Source organism: Thunnus albacares, chromosome 1, assembly GCF_914725855.1.
Source record: "Thunnus albacares chromosome 1, fThuAlb1.1, whole genome shotgun sequence".
In the NCBI taxonomy this organism is placed as follows: domain Eukaryota; kingdom Metazoa; phylum Chordata; class Actinopteri; order Scombriformes; family Scombridae; genus Thunnus; species Thunnus albacares.
The window spans coordinates 1,361,146-1,386,491 of record NC_058106.1 but is presented as its reverse complement, the minus strand read 5'-3'; the positions used below and the strand labels follow the sequence as shown (position 1 = coordinate 1,386,491).

General features: G+C 40.5%; 1 protein-coding gene across 3 annotated transcripts in view; it reads right to left on the bottom strand.

The window, feature by feature from the left end:
• The window catches only part of lrrk1 (leucine-rich repeat kinase 1), a 164,577-nt gene that overhangs the window by 120,988 nt on the left and 18,243 nt on the right, over nucleotides 1-25,346 (bottom strand). For 2 of the 3 annotated variants that reach the window (XM_044343906.1, XM_044344439.1), the window contains exons 3-4: nucleotides 16,335-16,525; nucleotides 1,808-1,979 (exon numbers count right to left, since the gene is read on the bottom strand). In XM_044343906.1, the coding sequence (XP_044199841.1) occupies nucleotides 1,808-1,979; nucleotides 16,335-16,525 (363 nt within the window). Of the gene's footprint in view, nucleotides 1-1,807; nucleotides 1,980-16,334; nucleotides 16,526-24,922; nucleotides 25,097-25,346 lie in introns of all 3 variants that reach the window. The other variant, XM_044345163.1, reaches the window with a different exon arrangement.

Below are 25,346 nucleotides of genomic sequence, written 5' to 3'. Positions count from 1 at the left end.
GTCAGGTGCTTCAATCAATGGGATAACAATCAAGTGTGAGGCTTGGAGGCCCTGCCTTATTTAAAGAAGAGAAATCTGGGTCTTCACTATCAAAGTCTGAGCTTCACAACACAGGTTTGTGGAAGTGTGTCATGGCTCGAAAAAGTAGATTTCTGAGGACCTTAGAAGAAGAGTTGCTGATACTCACAAGGCTGGAAAGGGTTACAAACCCATTTCTAAATAGTTTGGACCCCACCAGTCGACTTTCAGGCAGATCGTATGTTACATACCACCCCCTCCTGGATGGGATATGTATAATCTGTGATATTCTATTGACCATGTGTTGTGTTCTCTCTCAGGTGGCCCTGATCTAGTAATTGAGGGAGGACCTATAAAGAGGGCAGGAATATGGCTCACATTCTCTCTCTTCTCCATTTTCCAGCCTTGGCAGCAGCTGTTTTGTTCTTGTGTTTGTTTGCTATGTTTTAGCTTTGCCTCTGTTAGTTTTTGGTTTGTTTGGTGAGTCCGGTAGTTCTTATTTCTGTTAGGTTTAGTTCTTATGTAGGGTTAGGTTAGAGAGGAGAGCTCAGATCCTATGGCCCTTTGTGGGTTGGTCTGGGTGTCTCCTCTTCTTTTTTTGTTCGCTTTGGCCGCCTCACCAGTTTTTGTTAGTAGTTATTGTTGTTTGTGTTAATAAATTGGTTTAACTGTGGTGAATTCTCCTGGCTTTTAATTATGGGTTACAAAGGCCACAAGGGACCACAAGGTGACATCTATGAAACTAAAGGCCTCTCTTGCAGTGGTTACAGTCAATGTTCATGAGTCCACCATCAGAAGAACATTGAACATCAATGGTGTGCATGGCAGACTTGCAAGGAAAAAAGCCACTTCTCTCCAAAAAGAACATTGCTGCCGTCTACGGTTCGCTCAAGACCACATGGATAAGCCAGAAGGTGATTGAAAAAATGTTCTGTGGATGGATGAGACCAAAATCTAGCTCTTTAGCTTGAATGACAAGTGTTATGTTTGGCAATGAGCAAACACTGCATTCCAGCAAAAGAACCTTAACCCATCTGTGAAACATGGTGGTGGCAGTATCATGGTTTGAGCCTGCTTTGCTGCCTTTGAACCAGGACAGCTTGCAATCCTTGATGGAGCTATGAATTCTGACATGTACCAGCAAATTCTACAGGAAAATGTTAAGGTATCTGTCTGTGAATTGAAGCTCAACAGAAAGTGGGTCATGCAGTAAGACAACCACCCTAAACACACAAGTTGCTCTACCAAAGAATGGTTAAAGTAGAAGAAAGTTAATGTTTTGGGATGGCTGAGTCAAAGTCCTGACCTTAATCCTATAGAAATGCTATGGAAGGACCTGAAGCAGGCAGTTCATGCAAAGAAGCCCACCAACATCCCTGAGTTGAGACTGTTCTGTGGGAGGAATGGGCTAAAATTCCTCCAGGCTGATTAACAGTTGCTGGAAATGTTTAGTTGAAGTTATTGCTGCAAAAGGGGGTAACTCCAGTTACTGAAAGCAAGGGTTCACATGCTTTTGCCTCCCATGAATATATAAGATTGGATAATTTTCCTCAATAAATAAATTGAAAAGTCTAATTTTTTAGTCTCATTTGTTTAATAGGGTTCCCTGTTATCTAGTTTTAGGACCTTTTAAGACAAATCTGCTCATGTTTTAAGTCATATTTATATAGAAGTAGAGAAAATTCTAAAGGGTTCACAAACTTTCAAGCAGCACTGTGTGCTATTGAAAAGTATAAGGCAAGCCCTGTCCCTCACAGCATATATATGAAGCTGTTTCTTTTCCTCCTACCAGGTATAGAATCCAGCAGCTCTTTGACCAGGCTTGTGTGGCCATAGTGCGCTGCCAGGATGGCTGGGTTGCTGTTAGATGGCTCCTGGGGCACAGTGATATGAGCTTCTTTTAGGAGATAACACACACTCTGCAGATCACCATGCTGAGTGGCCACACACAGGAGACGTACCTAGAACACACACGATAAGAAAATCCCTATGGTGACTGGTAGCAATATATATAATTGATAAGGAATGTCATGATCAAAGCTTTTTTTGCCCCTGATGAGGATCCAGGTCATGTAATACTGACTCAGCCAGTGTTGAGCCCAGATAGGATATTTGTTTTTTTCCTATGCACTTAAGTGAGTGTCTGGCCTTCAGAATAAAAAAGATTAAATAGCTTTAAAATAGTGTAATTTGTTATTAATCTTTATAGGTACTAAAATAAACATTGAGATCAATCATTGGTGTCAGAAAAATACTGAGAATTCTTAACCATGTGTCCTAATAGAGTGACCCACTCAGAGCAGTTTATAACTGAGACACTGTGCAATACAGAACATATATAGAAGGATAAAGTACAGGCTAGCAGGGGGTCTGTACTGTGGCTAACATGCTGTGAAACTATTAGTGCAGTATACAGAATAATACAGTATTTTAGTGTTAGTTTTTTGGGCATCAGTTTTCGTTCTGAGCTTTAATTCAGTTGGTATGACAAATATTGCATTGAATTACTTCAAATGTTTTTATACAGAATTACAATTCCCCATTTTTAGAGTGAAGTCCAGAGGCATATTCCAGAAGTTGTCATGCACTCATTTTTTCTAATCTATGTGTGAAAGTTTTGTGTCCAGCTTGATGCTAACTGTTAAGTATGACGTCATACTATGTCTATGATGTATGCTGTGTATAAAGTTTACAGATGACATTATTGGAAGTTTGTTAAATCTGTAGGTTTATCAACAAAAACGAGTGACAAAAAACATCTTAACTGAAGACTTACTAACTTTTTCAGCTATATCTCAGTCTTCATCAGCAGGTCCAGTTTGCTTCCGAAAACCACTGGATTTACATTTTTGATATCTATCAATGAGGTTTGCCCTCAATTTTTTGGAGAAATTAATTTCCTCTTTTTTGATGATAAGAAGGGTTGTTGACAATCTTGATGGTGAAGTTAAACATCTCCTCCTCCTGGCTAAGGGCCAGGTCCAGGTCAATTTTAGGTCTCATATTATCTGTTTTTGTTGTTGATAGTCCTGTGACAGTTCTCATCTCACTGGTTACAACTTCCTAGTGGCTTGAATGGGAAAGTGTGTCCAAAATTTTGATACTTTTGGTACTGAACATTTGCGCTTACTGAACATAATCATCAATCTCACTGATGAGATATAAAAGAGAAACCCAGCAGGTGCAAAGAGATTTTCAAAGCTTTACATAATGTGCTATCAGTTTCCCTCTTCCGGGCCCTGGGCCTCTCCTTGGAGGCAGATGGTGTGGGTATTGGGGTATTGGGATTTGGGGGAAAAGGCTCTAGGAGAACAATCATCTCCTCACCCTCTACCTCACTGAAGGGTTTTGCGGTAACCTGGCTGGTGGTTGCAACAGCTTCTCCTGCTTGCTCTCCTTCCTGGCCCTGGCTACCTGCCTGGTTAGCTCCCTCAGCCCTTGCAGGCATATTGCTGCTGGTAGCTCTCTCCTCCATGAAAGGGTTGAGAAAACTCATGATTTCGTTGAAGCACCATGGCCGGTGGTGCAACAGAAAGAAAAATCAACAATAGCATAAGTAAGTAATAAAAATAACCTATAATTAATAGTTTAATATTTTTTAAGATTAATAAATTGATACGCAATTACCGCAGTTACCCGATACTGGAAATAGTTCAGACTAAGCCATTGGGGAAAAGCTAATTTATTTATTTCAAATGGTATATTTTTTATAAAAAGCAATATGTGTACTTTCTGATTCACCTAGCTTAATTGAGACATGGTTGGTATTTGTTTTTAGCTTGTGTAATTACTTCCCTACACTGCATAGCAGGAATCAATTACCAGACATCTCTACTATCTCTGACACTGTCTTCCATATTTCTTTTTTTGTTTGCTTATGTCATGGTAAAACAATGATGAATCGTACAGCTCCAGGAAACTGGAGACTGCAGTGATCAGTTTCTCTTCCACTGTCAATATGGAATGGAACAGATGTTAGCTAGGAACTTTAGTACAGTGGTTGCTGTAGGAAGAAAATCAAATCCTGATCTGCAATTGATTGCTGCTTCAGCGGTGTCGCTGCTAATTTGCATAAAGTTAAATTCAACATCAACTTGTCACTCATGGCACTGGTATCACGCTGCTCACTGCTGCCAAGGCATATGAAGCCCTTCATCGCCAGCTTTCATTGAAAATGAATGAATGCCAGCTGCTTTTGTTGCTTATGAAACTTGTGGGGGTGTGGGTGCACAGTTAGGCAAACAAAGACAGACACAAGACTGATAAATAAAAAAGTTTTGACAGAGGGGCTGTAACCATTTATTTTATTGTAATCATGCACTTAGTTTTTTGATTAAACTACAGCTGGGGCATATGGGAATGTTATTAGTTTTACAGGTATTTAGTCATAAACCAAATTATTGGACAAATTAAAATTTTGAATGGATGATGGTGCTAGATGTCATTGGGAGAGAGCAGGGGTCAAGAGTGCATTCTGCCCAGCACTGGACTTCCAGGAGGGGCTGCTAGCCGAGCTGCTGCTGACGTTTGCCCAGTTTGTTTCTCTGATAACTTAAGATCCAGACGTCCGATGACTAAAATCCTTCATCTGGTTAAAAGATATAGTTAAAAATGAACAAGATCTAAAAAGTTTATCATAAAAATGTGGCTTAAAACTGGATAAAAGTCAATTTATAACAGTTTCTGACAAACAACCACAACACCAACATATTATTTTGTATGGGTATACTCTTTGGTAGACACCATTGTGACAAACAACCACAACACAGATGTATTATCTTGTAAATGTATATTCTCTGGTAGAGTCAATTGTAGCAGACAACCACGCTGACACAACGCTTGTGCGTATATACTCTTTGGTAGATGTTTGAAAATTGTTGGAAACATTTGGGATAATGTAAGTACACAACTAAAAATAATATAACATAGGTCTGGTTGTTTTTAGACATTTCAATGCAGAATAGTTGCATATTATAGTTTTCAGTCTAAACCACAGTGGTGTACTGACTGACATTACCATCCCTGGAGCAATGCTGCTAGGGCGGCTAAAACATCAAATATCATATTGGCACAAATATTAAGACTGTTGTGGTACTGATTCTCGAGACTACAGCTGATCAGAGAGAAGCCTGAGAACCAGCTCCCAACAACATAAAAAAAAAAAAAATACAAAAATATTCACTTGGAGTAACAACCTCACTTAAGTTTCTGCACAATGAAAGATGTCCCTTTAACAAATGCCTCTTCAATAATAATGAAAAAATGCCTCTTCGATAAAAACAAACAAATGCCTCTTCAAAATAATGTATAACAAATAAACAAAATAATAAAATAAAGCCTGCAGGTGTTAAGCTTTCGTGAGAAAAGCAAAACCTCTTGCATGAACAGCACTAAAATCTACCTTAATGCAGGTAACTTTGTTGAAAGGTTTATTTTGTTAGTATTTCCTCAAGCTAAGCCCCAGAATGCTCAAAGGTACCCTCAAGTCTTGCTGTTTGATTACCAAAATGTATGCATTGATGTACCATTAATTCATGTTACTAACTTGGCTTCTTCCTCGGAATCTTTTGTGCTTTCTCATCTTGCAAGAAACTCCAGGATCCAAACTGTGGGCCTTCCTTGCAGGGATGGTGCAGGGATGGTGGCACAGACCTGTTGGTGCCCTGCCCTGGGATCTTCTCTGGCTATTGCTGCTATTATTATTACTAGTCATGTCTTTATTATTACTGTTGTTGTTATTGTTATTATTGTTGTTATTCTGCTTTTCTCTGTCAATCGGTCAAGGCAGATGGCCGCCCACCTAGAGCCTAGTTCTGCTTGAGGTTTCTTCCTGTTAAAGTTTTTCCTTGCCGCTGTTGCCAAGGGGTTGTTCATGGGGGAAATTGTTGGGTCTCTGTAAATTAAAGACTACAGTCTTCACCTGCTCTATGTGAAAAATGCCCTGAGATGACTTTTGTTGTGATTTGGTGCTATATAAATAAAAACTGAGTTGACTTGATTTTTGGATATTAGATTGACTTGTCTCCTTTTTTCATGGGAAAATGTATGTGGTCAATTTTGACCCTTACAGCAAATGTAACACAAAAATCAGGCACATCCTGTCCCTAAAAGATGCAGAAAAACTAGTTCACGCATTTGTTACTTCTAGGCTGGATTATTGCAATTCCTTATTATCAGGCTGCCCTAACAAGTCTCTAAAGACTCTCCAGCTGGTCCAGAATGCAGCTGCACGTGTATTGACTAAAACTAGAAAAAGAGACCACATTTCTCCCATTTTAGCTTCACTACATTGGCTTCCTGTAAAATCTAGAATAGAATTTAAAATCCTTCTCCTAACTTACAAAGCCCTTAATGGTCAGGCACCATCATATCTTGAAGAGCTCATAATACCGTATTATCCCACTAGAACACTGCGCTCCCAGAATGCAGGCTTACTGGTGGTCCCTACAGTCTTTAAAAGTAGAATGGGAGGCAGAGCCTTCAGCTATCAGGCTCCTCTTCTATGGAACCATCTACCGGATTCAGTCCGGGGTGCAGACACCCTCTCTATGTTTAAGAGTAGGCTTAAAACTTTCCTTTTTGATAAAGCTTATAGTTGGATCAGCCCTTAGTTATGCTGCTATAGGCCTAGACTGCTGGGGGACTTCCCATGATGCACTGAGCTCCTCTCTCCTCCTCCTCCTCTCCATCTGTATGCATTCATGTAACATCAATGCATGTCACTAACTTTGCTTCTTCCCCGGAGTTTTTTGTGCTTTCTCATCTCACAGGAAAACCTGAGTCCCGGGCCGAACCTTTGCGGTCCTTCACAGTCCTGATGGCATCCTTCCCTGTCTATTGATGCTTATACTTGTTGTGATTGTTGCTCTCCTGTCCCCCCTCCCCCTTTCCCTCTCTCTTTCTCTCTCTCAACCCAACCGGTCAAAGCAGATGGCCGCCCACCAAGAGCCGGGGTCTGCTTAAGGTTTCTACCCGTTAAAGGGGAGTTTTTCCTTACCGCTGTCGCCAAGTGCTTGCTCATGGGGGAATTGTTGAATTGTTGGGTCTCTGTATATTAAAGAGTACGGTCTTGACCTGCTCTATGTGAAAAGTGCCTTGAGATGACTTCTGTTGTGATATGGCGCTATATAAATAAAAATTGATTGATTGATTGAACAATAATTGCTCATTTTAATGTATAAGAAAATATAAACAAGTTATTTGTGGAACAGTGGAGGCTGAGGAGGTTGATCCTCCTCTATTTTTTGAGAGGCAAAAGGGAAATCAAAATATAAAAAAGAATATTTGGTTGAAATAAACCATTACAAATCTCAGTATTATTTATAAAATATGTTTTCTCTCTTTGGAAAAAATCCATTACTGAAATTCTGTTTAAAATGCTTCAACAGCGACACCTGCAGGACGGGAGGAGAAAGGGCAGTGTGTCAAGTGGTGGAAGGGGTGCAATTGGTGTAGGTGGAGTGGGGGACAGAGGAGGACGGGTGCCTGCTGACCTCCGCAGGGCAGGATCTCTTACATTGGACTTAATGTATTTCATTTTTTTTCATACTAATCTGTGATTGGCCATGACACGTAAAATGACGCTCCAAGGGAGGACGTCCTCCCTTACCAATCAACAACCTGAATGCAATACTGACATTGAGTTGGTCCAATGATATTTTCCAGAATTCAATTCTCTCCACTGTAAGGCAGAGTAGCAGCTCCTTGCATTAGCCAATGGCTTGTTGTAGCAGCCTGAAGGACTCTTTATACATCCATGGAAGGACTGTTAAGGACTGTTAAGCTAATGGGAGAAATTATCTGGAGTGTGCAGTGCAGCAGCAGCAGGACACTGCCAGGGAGGCTGGAGAGAGAAGAAACTGGAGAAACAACCAGGAGAGTTTGTCATTGTTGCTAATGATATCAGACTGGTTAAGCAGCAGCCATAAAGTTCTGTTAACTAACATACAAGATGACCAACGGCTACAAATGGATGTTATGACATGAATACTTCATCTCCATGAAAGAAAGAAGAAGACATCAGATAACGTGAGTCAGATACAGCTTCTCTCTCTCTGTCTCTTTGGTCGCTAATTTCATCTCTGATGGTTAAATATCTCAGTGTGGCTTTTTTGTGTTTTTTATCTGCTTAACAAGAATGCAGCAGAAATCATGTGTTGTGGGTAACATTAGTTTGCTTTTTTAAGTTACAGTAAGCTGTCTGGACTCACTCATTTGTTTTTAATTGAGTGGTTGTTCAGTCACCTTGTTCATGTTGTATGATTAGTGTGCAGGAGGTCTGGCTGCTTGCCTCTGACAGTTTCTTTAGTTCATTTTTAAGCTGAGCTGTATATTGAGTAATAAGCTTAAAGTAACTTGAATGACAAGTGTTAACTCGTGGTGTAACGGATCGTAACTTAGTTGATCCGTGATCCGTACGGATCACCCCCCTGGTTCGGCAGGCATATGAACTGCGGATTAATTGCAAAATTTAATGTCTCATTTAAGACAAAGTAAACAAACTGCTGTAAGTAAAAGTCATGGGCAGACAGTGTGTCGCTAACCGGGATTTTGAAGAGCAATGATCAAACCAGCATCTAATGTGTCCAATGTGACATTTGAGTTATGTTTATCTATTGTTTAATGTGCTGCAGCTGAGCAGCTAATTAGCTATCTAGCTGCTAAATGACGTTAGCGGTGAATGTTTGTTATCATGAAGTTTTGATGATGTGGACAGAGGCTGTTTCATTCACTGTTTCATGCCTCATACTGCAATAACTGAGCATTGAATATTTTATATATTTTATTTTATTTAAACATTGGACATCTTAAATGTGGTTTTCATTTCAGAGCATGGGCCAAAGTTCCTTGCGGTTTCTGGCTGTAAGTGTGTTACAGAATAAATAGAAAACAAAGTTTTATTTGTCTCCCCCCTTTTTTTCCGCTTATCCTAATAATGATCTGATCCATGACTCAAATCCGTGATACGATCCGAACCCTGAGTTTTGTGTTCATGTTAACAACCCCAGTGTTAACATGTCAGTTTTGTAGACATGCATTAATATTTCCTGATGTGAACCTACACTTTTAGATCTGTGAATGTTTTTAGTGTTCTCATAACGTGACTCAGTAGTGTGTATGGCCCCCGTGTGCCTGTATGCACTCCCGACAATGTCTGGGCATGCTCCTGATGAGTCGGCGGATGGTGTCATGGGGGATCTCTTCCCAGACCTGGATCAGGGCATCAGTGAGCTCCGGGACAGGCTGTGGCGGTACTTGGCAGCGTTGGATGCGCCAATACATAACGTCTCATAGGTGCTCAATTGGATTTAGGTCAGGGGAATGAGAGGGCCAGTCAATGGCATCGATGCCTTCCTCATCCAAGAACTGCCTTCACACTCTGGCCACATGAGGCCGGGCATTGTACTGCACCAGGAGGAACCCAGGGCCCACTCTACCATCGTAAGGTCTGACAACTGCTCTGAGGATTTAATCCTGGTACCTAACAGCAGTCAGGGTACCGTTGGCTATGACATGGAGATCTGTGCAACCCTACAAGGATATGCCTCCCCAGAACATCACTGACCCACCACCAAACCGGTCATGCTGGATGATGTTACAGGCAGCATAACGTTCACCACTTCGACTCCAGACTCTTTCACGCCTGTCACATATGCTCAGTGTGAACCTGCTCTCATCTGTGAAGAGAACGGGGTGCCAATGGCGGACCTGCCAATTCTGACGTTCTCTGGCGAATGCCAATCAGGTTGCACAGTGCTGGGCTGTGAGCACAGGGCCCATTACAGGACATTGGGCCCTCATGCCACCCTCATGGAGTGTGTTTCTGACAGTTTGGTCAGAAACATGCACACCAGTAGCCTGCTGGAGGTCATTTTGCAGGTCATCTAGCAGTGCTCCTCCTGTTCCTCCTCACACAAAGGAGTAGATACCGGTACTGCTGCTGGGTTGATGTCCTTCTACAGCCCTATCCAGGTCTCCTTGTGTAACAGCCGGTCTCCTGGTATCTCTGCTCTTGACACTGTGCTGGGAGACACAGCAAACCTTCTTGCGACCGCACGTATGGATGTGACATCCTGGAGGTGCTGGACTACCTGTGCAACCTGATTGGGCTGCAGGTACCGCCTGATGCTACCAGTAGTGACAAGGACACTAGCAGAACACAAAACTAGAGAAGAATCAGTCAAGAAGGATAAGGAGAGAGCAATTATCTGTGGCCATCACATGCAAAACCATTTCCTTTTTGGGGTTTGTCTTGCTTTTGCCTCTCAATTACACCTGTTGTCACTTTCATTTAAACTAAAGCAGGTGAAATTGATTCACAATCACTTGTGCTTCCTAAATGGACAGATTAATATCCCTGAAGTTTAAGTGACTTGGTGTTATACTGTGACGGTTAAGTGTTCCCTTAATTTTTTTGACCAGTGTATATAGTATAATATTATACCTGTATATATTATGGTTATGGATGAAAAAGTTACTTAGAAAAAACATTTTACTGGATGATAATTAGTGTTTTTTCCAGTGCTTGTTAATTAATTCAAACGCAAATCAGACCCACAAATACTAAGGGTGTATTGGTGTAAACCCTTTTCGAACATAATAGGAGGGTAAAATATTTAAATTTGCTTTTCTGAGTGCATGGCTGCACACTGCAGGTACCTGTGCTTTGGCATGGAGGGGTGGAGATTGGAAATTCAGATGCGGCGATGTCAGCAGCAGCAGCTTAGTAACAACAGGCACTTGACTACTAATTCAGCCCTTGACAGAGAAGGGCTGTCAAGGGCTGATTTAGCATCCACGTGTCGTTACTTGGCACTTGTGAGGAGGAGGAGGAAGAGACTACTCCTGCGCCAGTTTCTCCTCTACAACGTATTTTTGTGACAAATTTAAGCAAAGTGCTTTGTTTTGCCATTAAATTACTATATTAAATTTTAAGCAGCTAGTAAGCGGAAAGTAGGCTTCTTTGTGCAATGTGTGGGATGTAGTCACTGAGTGAAAGAGGAGGGGCTGCTCACAATCTGGCACTTGCGGAACATGCTGCCACTCCAAAAATCTGACCCATCAACATCATCATAAGGTAAACAAGAAATTGTTTTATTTTTATTGGTCGCATAGTCACATTTCAAATTGAAACAGTATTCACTGACTGCCTTGAGCCCACCCAGAGCTATGCACCAGGTTCCCAGTTGTTAATTTGAAGAAACTTCAGACACTTAACAATTTTTTAACTGACAGAAAGTACCTAGTTTGTATTAGTACTGACACATTAGATTCTTTCTTTAAAACTCTTTAATGAGCACATTTCCCATATACTACCAAATAACATAACCCTTTCAAAGAAATGTCTTAAGAATGAACAGCATGCAAAATTGTTGAAAAAATACTGAAAAAACTGCACATGGAACAACTCAACCAACTTAACCCCCCCCCATTATTCTTACTAGTACAGTGCCTGTTCGGAACAGGCTGATTGCTGGGCCAAGCTGATGGCTTGGTTTCTAGCCACTACTTCAACTCAGAGAAAAATTAATACAGTTGGTGTGAGATGTGAATGATAGACACGAACAACATGAAAGAAACTAACATTCTATTATACACAGATGTTACAATCGTTGATTATAAAAACAACGATTCTTATTTTCAGATGATTATCCACTACTTAAAACATGCTTATGAATATTATATTCCATTTCTGCCATGTCCATTCCACTAGATGCCACTGAAATCTGCACACTGCGACTTAAATGTTAAATATCTGCAAATTAGTATAAAATTAAGAGACCTGTAAAATAAAGCCTTACCATTTGTCTCAGACTTTGGTGTGCATTATTCCTCTGCGAAACGTGTTTAGCATTGTTGTGGTTTGAACCCAGTGTCTAACAGCTTTAACTTACTGGATCAGCAACTGTCACTGGCTATGCTGGTTACTTCTCCCATACTGCCTCATTCACAAACAGTGCGTATGCACAAATCTCACTTTATTAAGATTAAATATTTTTTCAGGCAAGAAAGTAACCATGTAGATTCCAAATATGTGGTCAGTTTATCCAAATAACACCCATTTGTTAATCTGTTGCGACGTTTTCAGAGATGTGAGGAGCTGCTGGCCAGGTGAAAGGGTCATCTCAGCTGCTAGCAGCCCGAGTCCTGCGTCATCATCCCGGGGAGAAAATGATCTGATGAACTGATCTGTGCAGCTCTTTGGTGATTCACTGCTAGTTCTAATGTCTCCGTAGCATTTTTGATATACGATATAATCTTCTTGGAAGATAAATGGTGGAGTCACAGATTATTTGTAGCTCCTACATTAGTTTGTCTGACTGCAAGTTACAGTGAAGCTTCATGTTCTTTCTGGACAGAACAGCAGCACTGCCCCTGGGGCTCTATATGTACAGATATCACCACATTTACATAAATATAAATGTATTAAAAACAAACAGATTAGTCAATATTAAATTTTGTTTTATTTTATTAAGCGTCTTCCCATCCTCAGAGGTTTGTACTCCCGAGTTGAACTTGCCCAGTGCTCAACACACTGGCGCCAGAACAGGGAGGACAATGAGACTTTTTATGTCCCCACTTTCAGGTTTTATGGTAGTAAATGAACGATTAAATGAAGGTAAACGCAGTGAACCAACATGCGTAATGGCACTGCACTCTGGCGCAGCACCTCAGAGGCTTCAGATTTATCAACATATCAGTCCTACTGCCTTAATGAACTGAAGGGAAAAGGGCTTCATACACTATAACGCAGCTGTGGACAGCAGATACTGTCAGAATCACCCAGATTCATTTACAGATCAGTACAGATGCTTTAACCTCATTAAACGTTATTTCTATGCCCATTTTGGCTGGAGAATGTTTCATTGTTTTTTATTTTAGGCATTAATCCATTATTGCAGCACATTTAAAGCAAGTATTTAGTCTGCTCTTGTTGATAAAATCACCAAGTGGCAGCGGAGTGACTTTGCTCCAGAAACAGATGTGGTTCTGCGCTGCCTATTTGCGCGTCTCCTCCCGGCAATTCACCGTGCGTGCAGCGCTGCACATCACAACACCACACAGACGGGCAAAGCAAATTTCAAGGTCAGGGAAATACCAAACTATCTGTGTGCTGCTTGCGCTGGTCATTTCACTATCAAGAAAAATAGGGCCCACTGTTGTATTTGGTAGATAAATTATTGAAACTAGTCTGAACTGGCAAGCATCGTAGGCTACTCACAGTCCCCCATGTTCTGTTTAAGATTGGATTTAAAGGTCCAACATTTTAAAGTAGACATTATCGCTGTGACCGTAATACCTGGCTTTAGATGTTACCACTTTATTACCATAACACCTGAAAGTGGGGACACAAAAAGTCTCATTGTCCTCCCTATTCTGGCGCCAGTATGGGAGCTACAATTAATCTGTGACTCCAACATTTATCTTCCAGGAGGATTATATCATATATCAAAAATGCTACAGAGACATTAGAACTAGCAGTGAATCACCAAAGAGCTGCACAGATCAGTTCATTGGATCATTTTCTCCCCGGGATGACGACGCAGGACTCGGGCTGCTAGCAGCTGAGATGACCGGCTGCTTTCACCCAGCCAGCGGCTCCTCACATCTCCGAAAACGTCGCAACAGATTTACAAATGGGTGTTATTTGGATAAACTGACCACATATTTGGAATCTACATGGTTACTTTCTCGTCTGAAAAAATATTTAATCTTAATAAAGTGAGATATTAACAGGCCTAGAGTGAAAATTACAACAGTCTGGCTCAAAGTTGACAACAACTAAAGTCATTATGTTACTGTAAGTGCAATAAAAGCTTTGTGAGTAAAAAGCCAAGAAGAGTAATTCATCTATGTAATCTGCACAAAAGTTGGAGAGACTCCAAATGACGAAAAATATTGCCATAAAGAATGTGATTTGTGTCACAACAATGTAAACAATAGAGCATTATATGAAACGATAGACATTTTTCTCTCGTCACACAATATATATCATCATATCGCACTGTGGCTGAATACTATGTAAGTAGGGATATCAGTGAATGGGTGCCGTCTCCCAAATGCAAGTTTCAGCTCTTTCCGCAAATGTTCAGTGGGATTCAGATCAGGACTCATAGCAAGCCACTTCAGAACAGTCCAACGTTTTTCTTCTCATCCACTCTTGGGTGCTTTTTGATGTATGTTTGGGGTCAATATCCTGCTAGAAGACCAATGACCTGCGACTAAGACAAAGCTTTCTAACACTGGGCTTTATGTTTCGCTCCAAAATGCCTTGATAGTCCAGATTTTATTGTGCCCTGCACAGATTCAAGGCACCCAGTGCCTGAGGCAGCAAAGCAACCCCAAAACATCACTGAGCCTCCCTCATGTTTCACTGTAGGCATGGTGTTCTTTTCTTTGAAGGCTTCATTTTTTCTTCTGTAAACAGGTTGGTGTGATTTACCAAAAAGCTCTAATTTTGTTTCATCTGTCCAAAGCACATTCTCCCGGAAGGACTGTGGCTTGTCAACATGCATTTTGACAAAGTCCTGTCTGGCTTTTTTGTGTCTCCCTCTTAGAAGTGGGGTCTTCCTGGATTTTCTGTCATGGAGCCCAATTTCATTCAGACAGCGACGAATGGTGTGAATTGAAACTATTGTACCTTGAACTTGAAGATCAGCTTGGATCTGTATTGAAGTTTTCCTTGGTTCTTTCTAGATCATTCAACCAATCCTTTTGTTCAATATCAGGCTAATTTTCCTCTTGCAACCACGTCCAGAGATGTTGGCTACAGTTCCAATGGCCTTTAACTTCTAAATAATATTGGCAACAGTGGTCACAGAAACATCAAGCTCTTTGGAGATGGTCTTGTAACCTTGTTACGTTGACTATGCTTGGCTATTACCTTTTTTCTAATGTCTTCAGACCACTCTCTAGTTTTCCTTCTGTTTTCCATGTTCAACGTGATGCACACAGTGGCAAAACAGCAGAGGGAGTCATTTTCTTCTTTTAAACTGGCTACATGAATGATTATAAGATTGAAAACACCTGTGATACTAATTAAAATAGCTTAAAGTATCACTACAAATCAATTATTTCTTATAACTTCTACAAGGTACCAATAATTTTGTCCAGGCTATTTCAGAATGTCTTTGTAGAATGAGCATGAATTCAGTTATTTTCACAACTTGTTTATTTTGTTCCACTGCAAACCAAACAGACATGCACTGAATTAAATTGAATTAAAATACCTCTTAATTTCAACATTGTTCAGGGCCAATGGTGCATTATTTTAATAAAATGTAAGGGTACCAATAATGTCGGCCATGTCTGTTTATCGATAAAATATATCTGCAAGTAACAATGGAGCTGCTCAGTGGCCAGGAGATCAGACTGTGGTTGTACTGGGCAGCTTCCTGGTGTGAATGTGTGTTACTGTGTAAATTTGATCACGGCCTTCCTGCAAAAGAGAGGCTTTCTCTCATAAATACTTCCCTGAATGAATAAAGGTTGAAATAAAGAAAAAAGAAAAAAAGAAATATTTTTTGGTGTTCAGTGGTAATGTGGAAAAATGAAAGATTCAATGTTTATTTGAACAGTTGGCGTCAACATTCAGTTGTGATATGAACTTTAGTCTGGAGTCATTAATTCATCCTAAACCTTCTTTGCTATCACTCTTGTTAAAATTTGTCACAATACACAGGATGGCTGTACTGTATGCTCAGAGGTTTCAGTTTTTCAGCTGCAAATCTTTTGAGACTAATACTAGATTTGGTGTGAAAGGTATATGTGCATAAAAATCACACTTTTCTAGACTCTTTATCCAGGAAAATTTCTCAGAGAGCAATGGCCACCCTGCTCACACAAACAAGCTCCATATATTCACACCTGGAAGCTGCTGAGTACAACCACCATCTGATCTGCTGCTCACTGAGCAGCTCCACAAGAGCAGTTTGGAGTCAAGTGTCTTGCTTAAGGGTATCTCAGTGGAGGTAACGAGGGAGGGTTTTTTTCTGATTGCTACTGAGTTTATTTATTAAGTTTTGGATATCAGATTGTAATGTCATTTCTGACTTATTGTGAAAGGTCCTTCGATCCCTGAATTAAAAGCCTGTTACCAATCTTAATGAGAGATTCCTAAGATTCCTTATTTCCAATGTAACAGAGTGTGTACTGTACTGCACTGACTATTATATAATCAGAGTAAAAACAGTTGTTTTTTTTCCTAAGAAAATCCTCACAGAGAGTTACAACTCATAATGTTACAGTGATGATGACAGCTCAACCAGTAATGCAATTTAAAATGGGACTGTCATGTATATTTTTAGTGTACCCACCCCTTCAATGCGGTTCGTCCCCACACCGCACTCCATGCAGCAGGCTTGTTGTATCAGCTCCCTGGCAGCCTCCTCCTTTCCCTCTGCGTATGCCGCCTGGATGTTCTCCAGAGTGGGAGAAGGTGCCATTGCAGAGCCAGGAACTGGACCCTCCACCAACGATGCCTTGGCTCCCATTTCATCCCCCAGTCCTGACACCACAGAGAGCAGAGGGAAATTTGTGGCCAAACAGGAGTTAAAATGAGTATTTCTGTGGAAGAGTGGGATCATATGGAAGCTTGTGGCAGCATGTTGCAGGTAGAACACATAGTCTTGCTATAGTCCTGTTAGCAGTATACATCCAGAAGTAGGTCACCATAAAAACAGTACAGCTGAGTGGATTAGTGCACATGGTGAAAGAGTAAGAGCCTGTGGTGGCAGGTGGAATTAGTATTTGACACTGACCTCACTGATATTGGTATTTAAAGGCCAATACTAATGCCTGGGACACACAGTCTGCATGAACCTCAAGAGTGCATGTGCATCGTTGAACTGCTGCGTCTTACATGCTTGCAGCATCCACACAGAAAGCGTTGCTGCTGCGGCGCTTCTGCTGCCAGCTCTATCTTTCTACACAGAGTTTGATAATGGCCATCAATAATAGCACGTTTCATATCATTTAATTATAAATTTCATTTATATTTAGTTTAGTCAGAAAACAATTAAGAAGCATGTGATCAATTGTTAAAAATAAATAAACGATATATGAGGTGAAAACGGCTTTCTTTCTGATGGGCATGGTGGGGTATGGCTGGAACTACTTCTGTCAACCACATACACTCCTCAAACAGGACGTGGTTTTCAAAAAAAATTTTTTTTATTGATTATATTGCTGAAGCTCCATGTGTCACCGACTCTCCGTACTGGAGTTCACCGCCAGAGAGGCTCCCTGCCCTGGCATACACCGCGCAGGCTGACCCGCAGTGGTGACACTTCATGTCTGTGACATATTCTACAGATATAGACATTGAAAGAATTGTCAAATGTGTAAAGTTGCTGGCACTGGTCATATGACTGTCAACAGATCGTTTTCCCTGTCTATTTCTGCTGAGAACCGCACACATCACATAGAGAAAATAGGCAAGACCTCAAATCTCTAGATGATGCGACGCAGCAGCCATGCATAATACGCGGACTGTGTGGCTGCTCTGACCTGTAAACATGCGTGCTGAAATGAAAAGCAAGAGGTTCCGTGACGCACATGCGCTGCTCATGCAGGCTGTGTGTCCCAGAAGTAATACTTGATTGAAAATGCCAATGTGCAGTACTTGGCTCCAGTTTCCAATATCTAATGATAGAATTAGACTTTCTTGAAGCATTTAGGCTTCCCAGTCAGATGTGTGGTGAGTGTCTTTACTTCTTGAGAATTTAGGTGTTAAAAAAAAAAAAAAAGGTAGTAAATCAGGTAAGTGAGGCAGTTCTGCTATCAGTGCAATATTTTTTTAATAACAGGATTTAAATTAACCTGCTCTTGTAAAGTAAAAATATAAATAAATGAAAACATAAGTGTTCAGCAAATACAAACACACACTTGCTCTAAAAAGTGCTCAGTTGTGACACAGAAATATTATATTGAAGTACAGCTAGATTAAGAACCCTGATATTTAATAACATTACATCCGTCCCCTGGATAATAACTGGAAATTCTAATAATTCAAATCAAATCAGGTGAACATATTCCTGTAAACTTCATTTGCAATCATAAAACATGGTCTGCACTGAGTAGCAGATATATTTCATCAAAGCTCAGAATTAGCCCAATAAAGTGACTGCATGACAACTGAGCAAATTCTATCCACTGCATTAGCATAAGCACATTAGGTGTGCACAGTATCAAATTCAACATGATGTTGATACAGATTTATTCAGCCATCTGTGAGAAACACACCCTTGCCAAGCTTCTAGTGGTAGGTCTCAATCTGCACTAAGCATGCATAACATTCATGGTAAGAGCTTACTGTACACTGTGTTGCAGTTGCATATTAAATTGGAGACCGCTAATAGTGATCACGGTGATCAAAAAGCTCAGGACAGAATCATTCCTATACAAAGGCAATTTAAATAATTTGCTTACAGTAAAGAAGTAAACCGCGGACAGTGTTCATTTGGGGTCTTTTCATACATAGAAACATATGGAGAAAAAATTTAAAACTACAGTAATTCTATTCTATTTTTATCTTACTCTCATAATACACGTATGATGTGTATTTAGTGGCTGTGTCACCATTATCAGGTGCACCTCTGCAGGGTTGTCCGGGGTGTGGGTGTATTTATTTGTAACTGTCATAAAACAATCAGAAAATAAAGTTTTATTCCTCTCATTCACTTCACTTGGCTTTCTCACTACCACCACTCACTCTCCTCATCTACTCTCTAGCTCACTCGACCATTGCTTCTCCCTCTTTTCTCTCTCTCTCTCTCTCTCTCTCTCTCTCTCTCTCTCTCTCTCATGTCTTTATTAAAATGAGTCGGGAAGCCATCAACAAAGCCAAACTTTATTTTCAACGTTATCAAACGAAGAGAAATGTCCTCCCCTCTTCTTCCAAATGTTTTTGGCCTCCAACCCCACAGCCTAAACACGCAACCCCTCTGCTTCCTAGGGGGTACTGTACATTTACTGCCAGACTGACAACTTACTACTAACCTTTTCCTCTGCTCCGCTCACATCCACTGTGACTTCTCTGCCACTCGCTCTTTCCCACTCGCTAGGCAAACACACTACGCAATGCCATATTCCTCAACAGCGTTACGCTACCAATAGTTTTCCAGGCAATGACGCAGAGGTTGCCTCATGTACCGAAGCAGCGGTGCACAGAGACTCCCAAACGCTATTGATTTCCGCATGAATGGATATTTGGCGTTATTTTTGGCATTAAAAAATATATTTTTGGCCTGGCGGGGGTTCTTGTTGTGATAATTATAGGAGAAACACTGATTCAGTAAACATTCAGTACGTTCAGTAAACGTTTAGTACAGTCAGACCCAGCAGTCTCCATTAGGTTGGGCGAGTTCAAAGTTGTGAAAACAAGGGGGGTGTTTTGAATAAATCCCCGTTTTCACAGGTAATTTGTTAGTCTGTCCCTCCCGCCACAGGAAATAATGGATTGATCCCGGAGAGCTATTGATGTAGCACCCTCATTCCCTATAAAAATAACAGATTATTCGACCATTGAGAATTTAGTCAGACGAGAGCATATCGACCAACTAATTGACCAGCAGACTACAGCCCTACTGCTTCCGCCTGGTTACCTGAGGCAGGTGCTGCATGCACACTGAAATCATGACAGGAAAAAGAAATTCTCTCAATAAAAAATGTCTCCTTCAAAATTATGACAAACTGCCAAAAACAAGCCAATGAGATGCAACAGCGAAACAACCAGTGTTTGAAACAGTTGTACTTTATTTTGAAACAGTCAATAAAATTCAGTAAATAGCGAAGCTGCCCGTTTCATCATTTTATATTCATGTTATAAATATATAAATGTCAATAAAATGGTTATCTGCATAAGAAATTAAGAAAAAAAAAAAATCATAAATTACAATGATTGATTTGACCCAGACAGACGTGATCACTATAAGCAGTTTCCACTGTATATTGTTATTTTGAGTTGAACTGTTGAACTGAACTAATGTATTCAGATAGGAGAGAAAATGTAATCAGTTCAATTCAACAAAAGTCAGCATGCTGACAGAAATATTTTTTTTCGGTGTGATGTTGATGATCACAATGTGAGACAACAATAAACATGGTGGTGTGTGATAACTAACAACTCACGAAACAAATGCAAAAACTTGATTGGCAGCTGTTGGCCCTGATCTTACATCATTTCTTTTTAGTACAAAACAGTAGACCTTTCTCAATACAGTTCAGACATGGAGAGTTGAACTCAGGAGTCCAAACTCACAAGAACATGAAGACGCAGGGCTCTGAATTTCTATATGGGATGACAGCATTATCGGGTTCAGGTGATTACACTGCAACGCACCTGCACCTATTGTCCTCACTGTAATGTACGAAATCCTACACTGACTCTATTAATTATCATTTATCCATATTTTATTAAGGTGGTCTGTACAGTAAGGGCCCAAAAATCCACACAGGCAGTGCTGACATTAACCGTCCAATAAAAAGCATCAATGTTAACTTTAACGTCTGACAAACTAATCTGACAGCAACAAGTGGTAATCCAAAGATCAATATACTGTAAGGAATTTATAATTGCATTATTTATATGTGAGGATAAAGTGCAAGTCGGGGGACGCATTTCGATATAAAATGTCCTTTAACAATCAAAAAGGAATTGTGCAATGACTAACACATTGTGACTCAATTGTTTTCATTCTGTTGAATACAGAATATTAAATCTCACTATTTTCTGGCACTAGCCTGTCCCCTATTTCTCCTGCTCTCTGTGCAATGTATACATATATTGTTGCCTTTCAGTAGCCATCTGGTACAGTGCAGACTACACATGATGGCATATTTTTTCCAAGAGCCTCTGAAACCAGGCATTGAATAATAACCTGTGCAAGGTGTGCTTCATGTCATTTTGTGATAGTACATTTAGGAACGTAAAATCTAGGCACTATACGACTTAAAATAATAAAAGGTCCTTTGACAGGGAACCTTTTAAGACTTCATCATTTCAATTTATATTGTGCTGTATGGGGCATATTCACAAATAACTGTGCACTTTTTTTTTAATTGCCTTGCTGGGAAATAACAAAATCAATCAAAATCAATCAAATCACCACATGCTAGGCAGGAACACTCAGGCCTTTGGGGTGAGGGTATGGGGCCCCAGGGCAGTTGACCAGTTTCTACTTGCACAGGATAGTGTTGCAGACCTGGGCCTGCAGCTCATTCACTGACCAGAGGTCCTCTTCACTCATTGTTCACTCATTTACAACCCTGACACTATAAACAGTGCAGACAGAGCATGGCATCACGCATGAGTGCACTTCCTCCTATGCAAACAGGAGTCAGGCCACAACAACAGTATCCTGGTTTTGTTTTCTAAACCTGTGATGCAGTTGTTGCACAGAATAAGCCTGTTCATTTAGAAGTGGCAGTTAGTAATGTGAGTTATTGTTTGACTGCATGGTATTCTTTTCAGGGTTCTTTGTGCCGCAACATACCATATATAGTGTACACATATTTCTTGGTAAATAAAATGAAACCTCTGCTCGTAAGTTAAGCAAGTGAAACATGGAATACAACACAAACTGCCCTCACTGTGCAGTCAGTCAGACTGGTTATTAATTTCACCAGCAAACACTCCAGTTTCCTCTTTCGGCTGCATGTGCCTGTTTTCTGCAGCCCAGTGGGTTTTCTATGAATAATTAAGGCACAGAGTCTGACTGGACTGCTGAGGCTACATGAGAAAGCCTGAGGGAGTGAAACCATTAGACCACTGTGGGAAGAAAGGAGGGAGTGCAGATGACAAAAGGCAGAATCAGCATCCACAGAGAGTCAGGCGCACACTACACCTGCAGAAACTTCAACAGAGACTGCCACTTGAGAGTTGGGCTGTTCAGTCACAGCAAGCGCTGAAACTCAACCACAGACTAGAAGGAAGCCAGCAATAACAATTGAATATGTGTATTAATATATTTTTTATCATATAAATCACAACAGCATGTGTTTGAAAGTGGCGTTGCAAAAAAGTTGGTAAAGTAATTTTTACAAGCAAATCAGCTGTCACACTCACCTACACACACAACCAATAGACACTGATTGAATTAAAACTAAACTTTTGGCAGCTGGTGAACTGAAAACATTTCAAATGTTTCCATCAATCTGCTGGACAGGAGACTCTGCTACAAACAGTGCTCAATGGACTGATAATTAATCTGTAACTGGAAGGTATGCATACAGTATATACTGTATATCACTTATTTTATAAAGTATTAAGGTTCTCACAGATGTCAAACAGCTTCTTCACAGCGTCATATTTGTGTCTGGTGACCCAAGTGATCCTAAAGGCTTCCAGACAACCAAACCACAGGCTTCCTCTTTTCATGAAGCACTGCAGTTAAGATTGGACCAGTTACAGTAGTTCTGTAAAAGGATGATGTTTGTTTTACATAAGTTATGTGTGTAAAATATGTTGTTAAAGTTATAACTTTTAAGATTTGAATTAAATCAAACCCCATTTCAATGTGGCAGTTTTTTTTAGTAATTGTCATTCGATATACATTGTGTAATTAACTCTATATAATCGTCACCGTCATTGTTAGTGGCATTTCATTGCATGTTTATCTCACTGATATCAGCCTCACTGTTTACAGTTCACTCTCCTAACGCCATGTCAGAGCTGTATTAAGTTACTGCTAATGAATTTAATACAGCAATTCAAAGTATTCAACTGGTGAAACACAAATTACTTTTATTATGAAAAACTCATAGTATATGCAGTGTATTTGTATCTGACAGGTATCGTTCATTAAAAATGCATCTACAAAAAATCATTTTTAACAGCTTATAATTTTCAAATATGTCGGAGTAAAGGAAGAGTCTTGAGCAGCCACATTGAGTTGTTAGATGAAGAGCTGCAGGCAACAGGCTGCACACCTCCTAAGCAAGACAACCAACTTTACTGTGTCCTTGCACTACATACAGCAAGGAATCAGATCACGACTGCTTTTGGCATGACGGAAAAAGGCCAATTATTGCTTGATTTCTTTATTAAAACAACGTGAGATGTAAACTGATACACAAGTAGCTATTTAGTTGTATTTCTGACAAAGTAGCTACATACACAAAGTAGTGTATGCTGTTACCACCAATAACCATGGCTGTTGTCAAATCAACCCAGACTGAAATCTTGTGGATGACAATTTATTAAAATACTTTTAGACAGTAAGCCATTGCCAGTGCTGCCTTCCCCCAGTTGTCAATGTAGACAGTTATGGGTAATGACAGGTTGCAGAGGCTCACAGAGGAACTGTCATGTTCCCATATCTTGACAATACACTGTGCAGACCTGCAAGTCAAGAAAACTGATCGGTTGGTCCAACTCCAGTCGGGAGATGGGTGAAAATAGTTGGATGATATGGGACAGAGTGAACTCAGCAGCCACAAATTTCTCTGTTCTCTATTTCTCTGTTTAATGTCTTCAGGTTAGACTAACCCATTGTTGCTAACTTTGGAGCTAACCCCCTTTGCTTTTCCAGCAGTTGGGAAAACAACAGATGTGATTTTTCTTGGTCTGAGAAGCTGCAGCATTTATTAACTGACACACTGTAGTCTGTACTGTACATTTACTGCCAGACTGACAACTTGCTGCTAACCTTTTCCTCTGCTCCGCTCACATCCACTGTGACTTCTCTGCCACTCGCTCTTTCCCACTCGCTAGGCAAACACACTACGCAATGCCATATTCCTCAACGGCGTTACGCTACCAATATACTCACATTCACTGTCACTTCTCTAATGCTTACACTTGCTCAACTTCTACCAACAGTTTCCAAGGCAACAACACAGAGGTTAACTCACATTTTGGTACAGCGTTGCACAGAGACTCCGCTATTGATATCTGAATGAATGGGTATTTGGTGTCATTTTTGGCATTAAAAAATATATATATTTATTGGCCTGGCGGGGGTTCTTGTTGGCCAGGCCTTTACAATTATAGGGGAAACACTGGTTGGATGTTTGAGCTTCACTGTGCAGAATGATGTGGGTGCAGAGTTTGTTTTCACATTACTCTGCTGAAGGAGGAAAGTTTCTCTGTGCTCATTTGTGACATAACAATAGTCTGGAGCCAAAAGAGAGCCAGTATGCAACTTACACAAGTGTGATGTGGAAATTTTAATCCTCCAATGCACATACACTGAGAATGGACATTACAGTGAAGTAGGAGACATCTTGTGTCCAGCAGTTACATTTCTGAAATAAACAGTATGCATATTCATAGATTCTGGATTTTTAAATTTTAAGGATTTTAATGAGGTAATTGAACTTTTTTTGTGGAAAAACATTTTTAAATGCTTTGCAACATGTCTGGAGGGATCTTCAATGTACAAAATCACATCAGCTGGCTTCTCTAATCATTACAAAAGCAATACTATCATTTTGATTTTAAAAATTCATACCAGTATCAGTAGTTACATAAAATAAAATTCCTCCAGTGCACAGGTGGCGCAAGAGCAAAATTGCTGCCCACCACCTGGGGTTTGATTCTCACTTGCTTCTAGCCTGAGATGTGAAATTTCTTCTTGAAGCATCTAATAAAGACCCACTAACATTCACCCTCCATGAAAACCTTGTGTAATACATACACACATTCCTAAGTTAAATGTATTCAGAGTGTGACATCAAAATAAGGTTAATGGATTCTCATAAACAACCAATGCTGTTTTCATCAGCTCTTCAGTGTAGAAGTCATCTGTACACCATACTGGCTGAGTCACAGATGATGTCAGTAAACTGCTAGCAGTCTGAGCCTTAAAGCTACTCTGCAATCGGTCAGTCCGACATGTGCAGCATGTAAACAAGGCTCCAGTCAGCGTTTAGCTCTGCCCCTCTGCTCCTCTCTCCTACTAACCTGCTTATAGCGAAGCAGCAAATGCTCATCTTCCTCCTGCCTCCATCACATCTGAAGCTGATCGCTTTCTTGTCATGACTTCCCTTCAGCTGCTGTGTGGCTTCTACCCAGCTTCCTCAGCCATCCTGGCTGTGTTCCCTGGATGCTCTCAATCCTCTCTAACCCTCTGACAAGCTGGGGGAGGAGGGAGGAGGGAGAGGCAGTAGAACAGGAGGGTGTAGGAAGAAGAGAAGGCAGGGAATGAAGCTCCTTTGTTTGAGAGCCATCCCAGCCTTGCAGCTTCTTCTCTCACTCTCCCTCACTCCGTCTCTGCTCTCATCTACTATAATCACACCCTCTCCAGTGGAACCTTTGTTAGATTGATCACTTGGTTTATAAAATGTGAAGAAAATTGAGAAAAATGCCCACACTTTCCCCAGAGTCT